The sequence below is a fragment of the Podarcis melisellensis genome (genome assembly GCF_964234715.1).
Source record: "Podarcis melisellensis genome assembly, chromosome: W".
In the NCBI taxonomy this organism is placed as follows: domain Eukaryota; kingdom Metazoa; phylum Chordata; class Lepidosauria; order Squamata; family Lacertidae; genus Podarcis; species Podarcis melisellensis.
The window spans coordinates 5,348,374-5,355,873 of record NC_138535.1 but is presented as its reverse complement, the minus strand read 5'-3'; the positions used below and the strand labels follow the sequence as shown (position 1 = coordinate 5,355,873).

Here is a 7,500-nt window from a genome sequence, read left to right as displayed (position 1 = left end):
TCCCCAGAATTCTTCCCCCCAGAGATCTGCCCCCAGAGATCTTCCCCCTAGAATTCTTCCCCCATAGATCTTCTCCCCATAGATATCCTCCCAATAGATCTTCTCCCCATATATATTCCCCCCATAGATATTTTCCCCAGAGTTCTTCCCCCATAGATCTTTCCCCCAGAGTTCTTCCCCCATAGATCTTCTCCCCATAGATCTTCCCCCCAGAGTTCTTCCCCCATAGATCTTTCACCCAGAGTTCTTCCCCATAGATCTTCTCCCCAGAGATCTTCTCCCCAGAGATCTTCCCCCAGAGATCTTTTCCCCAGAGATCTCCCCATAGATCTTCCCCCAGAGATCTTCTCCCCAGAGTTCTTCCCCCCATAGATCTTCTCCCCATAGATCTTCTCCCCAGAGTTCTTCCCTCCATAGATCTTCCCCCAGAGATCTTCCCCCCATAGATCTTCCCCCCAGAGATCTTCTCCCCATAGATCTTCCCCCAGAGTTCTTCCACCCATAGATCTTCCCCCATAGATCTTCCCCCAGAGTTCTTCCCCCCATAGATCTTCCCCCATAGATCTTCTCCCCATAGATCTCCTCCCCAGAGTTCTTCCCCCATAGATCTTCTCCCTAGAGATCTTCTCCCCATAGATCTTCCCCCAGAGTTCTTCCCCCCATAGATCTTCCCCCCATAGATCTTCCCCCATAGATCTTCCCCCAGAGATCTTCCCCCCATAGATCTTCCCCCCAGAGTTCTTCCCCCCATAGATCTTCCCCCATAGATCTTCTGCCCATAGATCTTCTCCCCATAGATCTTCCCCCCAGAGTTCTTCCCCCCATAGATCTTTCCCCCAGAGATGATCTCCCCATAGATCTTCCCCCATAGATCTTCTCCCCTAGATCTTCCCACAGAGATCTTCCCCCATAGATCTTCCCCCCATAGATCTTCTCCCCATAGATCTTCCCCCTAGGAATATTCCCCCAGAGTTCTTCCCCCCATAGATCTTCTCCCCATAGATCATCCTCCCAGGAATCTTCCCCCCATAGATCTTCTCCCCCGAGTTCTTCCCCAGAGATCTTCCCCCAGAGATCTTCCCCTATAGATCCGCTTCCTCTTCCCCCTCCCCATTTCCCCCTCCCCACTTCCTCTTTCTCCTCCCCATTTTCCCTTCCCCACTTCCTTGTCCCCACTCCCCCTTCCCCTTCCCCCCTCCCCACTTCCTCCTCCCCCTCCCCATTTTCCCTTCCCCACTTCCTTGTCCCCACTCCCCCTTCCTCTTCCCCCCTCCCCACTTCCTCCTCCCCCTCCCCATTTTCCCTTCCCCACTTCCTTGTCCCCACTCCCCCTTCCTCTTACCCTCTCCCCACTTCCTCCTCCCCTCCCCATTCCCCCCTCTCCTCCCCACTTCCTTACCCCTCTGCTTCCTTGTCCCTCCCTATTCCCCTCCCCACTTCCTCTTCCCCCACCCCACTTATTCTTCTCCGCTTCCTCCTCCCCCTCCCCTTTTCCCCCTCCCCACTTCCCCATCCCCATTTCCCCTCCCCACTTCCTTGTCCCCCCTCCCTTCCTCTTCCCCACTTCCTCTTCCCCTCCCCTCCCCTTCCCCGCTTCCTTATCTCCTCCCCTCTTCCTCTGCCCCCCACTTCCTCCTCCTCTGCCCCCCACTTCCTCCTCCGCCCCCTCCGACTTCCTCTTCCTCTCTCTCTCCCCCCAGATTGGACGACGGCGACTGGGGGGCTGAGAAATCCTACGTCTGCGCCTGGAACCTCGACCGCCGGGCCCCCGACCCCCAGCGCCCCGATCTCGTCCTGGACGCCCCCAGCGCCGCTATGGGGCTGGCCTTCCACCCGCGCCGCCCGCCCATCATCGCCGGTAGCCCTGCCCACCCTCCCTCGTGGGCGGGACCCTCTTCCTTGCCTCCCTCGGCCAATCAGGCGCCTCTTCCTCTCGCAGTGGGGCTGTTCAGTGGGGAAGTCTAGGTCTGGAAGGAAGGGGCGGGTCTTCCTTCCCTTGGCCAATCTGGCGTCTCGTCCCCCCAGTGCCCTCCTGCAGCGGGAGGAAGGGGCGGGTCTTGCGTCCCCTCGGCCAATCGGGCGCCTCTCTCGCAGTGGGGCTGTTCAGTGGGGCAATCACTCGGCCAATCCGGTGTCTCTTGTCCCGTCTTCCCCAACCAGATTGGCTCCAGCGGGAAGAAGGGGCGGGTCTTGTGTCCCGTCGGCCAATTGGGCGTCTCTCTTCCTTTCAGTGGGGCTGTTCAGTGGGGACGTCCTGGTGTGGGGCCAGCAGAAGGGGGCGGGTCTTCCACCCCATCGGCCAATCCGGCGTCTCGTCCCTGCGCTCCCCAACCCCGATTGGCTGCAGCGGGAGGAAGGGGCGGGTCTTGTGTCCCGTTGGCCAATGGGGCACCTCTCTCCCCTCACAGTGGGGCTGTTCAGTGGGGCAAGCGGGAGGAAGAGGCGGGTCTTCCATCCCCTCGGCCAATCTGGCCTCTCTCTCCCCAACCCGATTGGCTCCAGTGGGAGGAAGGGACAGGTCTTGTGTCCCGTCGGCCAATGGGGCGTCTCCCTCGCAGTGGGGCTGTTCAGTGGGGCAAGCTGGAGGAAGGGGCGGGTCTTCCGTCCCTCGGCCAATCCAGCCTCTCTCTCCCCAACCCGATTGGCTGCAGCAGGAGGAAGGGGCGGGTCTTCCTTCCCTTGGCCAATTGGGCGCCTCTCTTCCTTTCAGTGGGGCTGTTCAGTGGGGCAAGCGGGAGGAAGGGGCGGGTCTTCCTTCCCTCGGCCAATCCGGCATCTCCCTCCCCAACCTGATCGTCTCCAGCGGGAGGAAGGGGCGGGTCTTCCCTCCCTCAGCCAATCGGGCGCCTCTCTTCCTTTCAGTGGGGCTGTTCAGTGGGGCAAGCGGGAGGAAGGGGCGGGTCTTCCGTCCCTCGGCCAATCCGGCATCTCCCTCCCCAACCTGATCGTCTCCAGCGGGAGGAAGGGGCGGGTCTTCCCTCCCTCAGCCAATCGGGCGCCTCTCTTCCTTTCAGTGGGGCTGTTCAGTGGGGCAAGCGGGAGGAAGGGGCGGGTCTTCCGTCCCTCGGCCAATCAGGCCTCTCTCTCCCCAACCCGTTTGGCTCCAGCAGGAGGAAGGGGCGGGTCTTCCCTCCCTCAGCCAATCGGGCGCCTCTCTTCCTTTCAGTGGGGCTGTTCAGTGGGGCAAGCGGGAGGAAGGGGCGGGTCTTCCGTCCCTCGGCCAATCAGGCCTCTCTCTCCCCAACCCGTTTGGCTCCAGCAGGAGGAAGGGGCGGGTCTTCCCTCCCTCAGCCAATCGAGCGCCTCTCTTCCTTTCAGTGGGGCTGTTCAGTGGGGCAAGCGGGAGGAAGGGGCGGGTCTTCCGTCCCTCGGCCAATCTGGCGCCTCTCTCCCCCCAACCCCAATTGTCTCCAGCGGGAGGAAGGGGCGGGTCTTCCCTCCCTCGGCCACTCCGGCTTCTCTCTCCTTTCAGTGGGGCTGTTCAGTGGGGAAGTCCTGCTGTGGGGCAAGCGGGAGGAAGGGGGCGGGTCTTCCTTCCCTTTGCGAATCCGGCGTCTCATCCCGCCAGTGCCCCAACCTTATTGGCTCAAATGGGAGGAAGGGGCGGGTCTTCCCTCCCTCGGCCAATCAGTCGCCTCTCTCTCCTTTCAGTGGGGCTGTTCAGTGGGGAAATCCTGGTCTGGGACACCGGCCGGCCAGAAGACCCACTGATCTGGAGGAGTGGGATGACGGACGACTCGCACACGGACCCCGTGTACCAGGTAGGTCAAAAGGGGTCAGGTGACCCGGGGGAGGGCGGGTCCTTGGCTGACTTCCTGTCGTGTGACCCAGCACAGGAAGTGCGCCTTTCTGTCTTCCTGTCATGTGATGCAGGACGGCTTGCACATATGGTGGGTAAAAAGGGGTCATGTGACCCGGGGGAGGGTGGGTCCTCTTCTGACTTCCTGTCGTGTGAGCCGGGGGAGGGCGGGGTCCTGTTCTGACTTCCTGTCGTGTGAGCCGGGGAAGGAAGTGGCCATTGCTGACTTCCTGTCGTGTGAGCCGGGGAAGGAAGTGTCCTGTTGACTTCCTGTCCTGTGAGCCGGGGAAGGAAGTGTTCCTGTTGACTTCCTGTCCTGTGAGCCGGGGAAGGAAGTGTCCTGTTGACTTCCTGTCCTGTGAGCCGGGGAAGGAAGTGTCCTGTTGACTTCCTGTCAGGTGACCCGGGGAGGGCGGGTCCTTTGCTGACTTCCTGTCATGTGAGCCGGGGAAGGAAGTGTCCTGTTGACTTCCTGTCGTGTGAGCCGGGGAAGGAAGTGGCCATTGCTGACTTCCTGTCGTGTGAGCCGGGGAAGGAAATGTCCTGTTGACTTCCTGTCGTTTGAGCCGGGGAAGGAAGTGTCCTGTTGACTTCCTGTCGTGTGACCCGGGGGAGGGCGGGTCCTGTTCTGGCTTCCTGTCGTGTGAGCCGGGGAAGGAAGTGGCCATTGCTGACTTCCTGTCGTGTGAGCCGGGGAAGGAAATGTCCTGTTGACTTCCTGTCGTTTGAGCCGGGGAAGGAAGTGTCCTGTTGACTTCCTGTCGTGTGACCCGGGGGAGGGGCGGGTCCTGTTCTGGCTTCCTGTCCTGTGAGCCGGGGAAGGAAGTGTCCTGTTGACTTCCTGTCGTGTGACCCGGGGGGCGGGTCCTCTTCTGACTTCCTGTCGTGTGAGCCGGGGAAGGAAGTGTCCTGTTGACTTCCTGTCGTGTGAGCCGAGGAAGGAAGTGTCCTGTTGACTTCCTGTCCTGTGAGCCGGGGAAGGAAGTGCCCTGTTGACTTCCTGTCCTGTGAGCCGGGGAAGGAAGTGGCCCTTGCTGACTTCCTGTCATGTGACTCGTGAGCTTAATTTCAGTTTAATTTTTCAGTTTAATTCTAGTTTAATTTTTTGGTTTAAAATTAGTTTAATTTTTTGGTTTAATTTTAGTTTAATTTTTAATTAAACTAAAATTATAGTATAATTTTGTAGATTAATTTAGTTTAATTTTTAGGTTTAATTTTAGTTTAATTTTTAATTAAACTAAAATTATAGTATAATTTTGTAGATTAATTTTAGTTTAATTTTTTGGTTTAATTTTAGTTTAATTTTTGGGTTTAATTGTAGTTTAATTTTTTAGTTTAATTATAGTTTAATTTTTTGGTTCAATTTTAGTTTAATTATTTAGTTTAATTTTAGTTTAATTTTTAGTTAAACTGAAAAATTAAGCTAACATTATAGTTTAATTTCTTAGTTTAATTTCAGTTTAATTTTCTGGTTTGGGTTGAATTTTAGTTGAATTTTAAATTAAACTGAAAAATTAAACTAAAATTATAGTTTTGATTTTTTATTTGAATTTCAGTTTACTTTTTCAGTTTAATTTAAAATTCAACTAAAACCAGAAAATTAAACTGAAATTAAACTAAGAAATTAAACTGTAATGTTAGTTTAATTGTAGTTTCATTTTTTCGGTTTAATTCGTTTAAAATTAAACTAAACTTTTGGGTTTATTTTTTTTTAAATTAAACTAAATATTAAAATTAAACTAAAAAAAATTAAACTAAAAATTAAACTAATATTAAACTAAAATTAAACTAAAAATTAAACTAAAATTAAACTAAAAATTAAACTAAAATTATATTCAATTTTTTAGTTTGATTTTTGGGTTTGATTCTTTCGTCGGAAATTCAAAATGGCCGCCCTTCCTTCCCCAATCAGGTGACCTGGCTCCCGGGCGACAAGCAGCCCCGCCTCCTCAGCGCCTCGACGGACGGCAAGATCCTCCTCTGGCAGGAGGGGAAAGACGGGCTCCTCGAACCCATGGCCGGCTTCGCCTTGGCCCTGCAGCAGATCCCCCGGGGGGCCAGGCCCAAGAAGGTCAGCTGGGGGGGTCGGGGTTGGGGGGCAGGGTTGGTTGGGGTTGGGGGGCAGGGTTGGTCAGGGTTGGGGTTGGGGGTCAGGGTTGGGGGTCAGGGTTGGTCCTGCAGCAGATCCCCCGGGGGGCCAGGCCCAAGAAGGTCAGTTGGGGGGTCGGGGCTGGGGGTCAGGGTGGGGGGTCAGGGTTGGTTGGGGTTGGGGGGTCAGGGTTGGGGTCAGGGTTGGTCAGGGTTGGAGGTCAGGGCTGGTTGGGGGTTGGGGTTGGGGGTCAGGGTTGGGGGTCAGGGTTGGTCCTGCAGCAGATCCCCCGAGGGGCCAGGCCCAAGAAGGTCAGTTGGGGGGTCGGGGTTGGGGGTTGGGGGTCAGGGTGGGGGGTCAGGGCTGGTTGGGGTTGGGGGGTCAGGGTTGGTCAGGGTTGGAGGTCAGGGTTGGTTGGGGTTGGGGGTCAGGGTTGGGCGTCAGGGTTGGTCCTGCAGCAGATCCCCCGGGGGGTCAGGCCCAAGAAGGACAGCTGGGGGGTCGGGGTTGGTTGGGGTTGGGGGTTGGGGGTCAGGGTTGGTCCTGCAGCAGATCCCCCGGGGGGCCAGGCCCAAGAAGGTCAGTTGGGGGGTCGGGGCTGGGGGTCAGGGTGGGGGGTCAGGGTTGGTTGGGGTTGGGGGGTCAGGGTTGGGGGTCAGGGTTGGTCAGGGTTGGAGGTCAGGGCTGGTTGGGGTTGGGGGATGGGGTTGGGGGTCAGGGTTGGGGGTCAGGGTTGGTCCTGCAGCAGATCCCCCGGGGGGCCAGGCCCAAGAAGGTCAGTTGGGGGTCGGGGTTGGGGGTCGGGGTTGGTTGGGGTTGGGGGTTAGGGTTGGTTGGGGTTGGGGGTCAGGGTTGGTCAGGGTTGGGGTTAGGGGTCGGGGTTGGTGGTCAGGGTTGGTTGAGGTTGGGGGTCGGGGTTGGGGGTCAGGGTTGGGGGTCAGGGTTGGTCCTGCAGCAGATCCTCCAGGGGGCCAGGCCCAAGAAGGTCAGCTGGGGGGTCAGGGTTGGGGGGTCGGGGTTGGGGGTCAGGGTTGGTCGGGGTTGGTCAGGGTTGGAGGTCAGGCTTGAGGGTCAGGGTTGGTCAGGGTTGGGGTTGGGGGTCAGGGTTGGGGGTCAGGGTTGGTCCTGCAGCAGATCCTCCAGGGGGCCAGGCCCAAGAAGGTCAGCTGGGGGGTCAGGATTGGGTTTGGGGTTCGTTGGGGTTGGGGGTCAGGGTGGGGGGTCAGGGTTGGTCGGGGTTGGGGGTCAGGGTTGGGGGTCAAGGTTGGGGGTCAGGGTTGGTCGGGGTTGGGGGTCAGGGTTGGGGGTCAGGGTTGGTCCTGCAGCAGATCCCCCGGGGGGCCAGGCCCAAGAAGGTCAGTTGGGGGGTTGGGGTTGGGGTTGGGAGTTGGGGGTCAGGGTTGGTCGGGGTTGGTCAGGGTTGGAGGTCAGGCTTGAGGGTCAGGGTTGGTCAGGGTTGGGGTTGGGGGTCAGGGTTGGGGGTCAGGGTTGGTCCTGCAGCAGATCCCCCGGGGGGCCAGGCCCAAGAAGGACAGCTGGGGGGTCGGGGTTGGGGGTTGGGGGTCAGGGTTGGTCGGGGTTGGTCAGGGTTGGAGGTCAGGCTTGGGGGTCA

The 7,500-nt window shown here is 57.6% G+C and overlaps 1 protein-coding gene across 1 annotated transcript in view; it reads left to right on the top strand.

Moving 5' to 3' along the window:
* Positions 1 to 7,500, top strand: part of LOC309361192 (cytoplasmic dynein 2 intermediate chain 2-like) — a 25,069-nt gene that overhangs the window by 11,300 nt on the left and 6,269 nt on the right. The window contains 3 exon segments of the mRNA XM_081896137.1: positions 1,701 to 1,858; positions 3,652 to 3,761; positions 5,712 to 5,870. Of these exon segments, the coding sequence (XP_081752263.1) occupies positions 1,701 to 1,858; positions 3,652 to 3,761; positions 5,712 to 5,870 (427 nt within the window).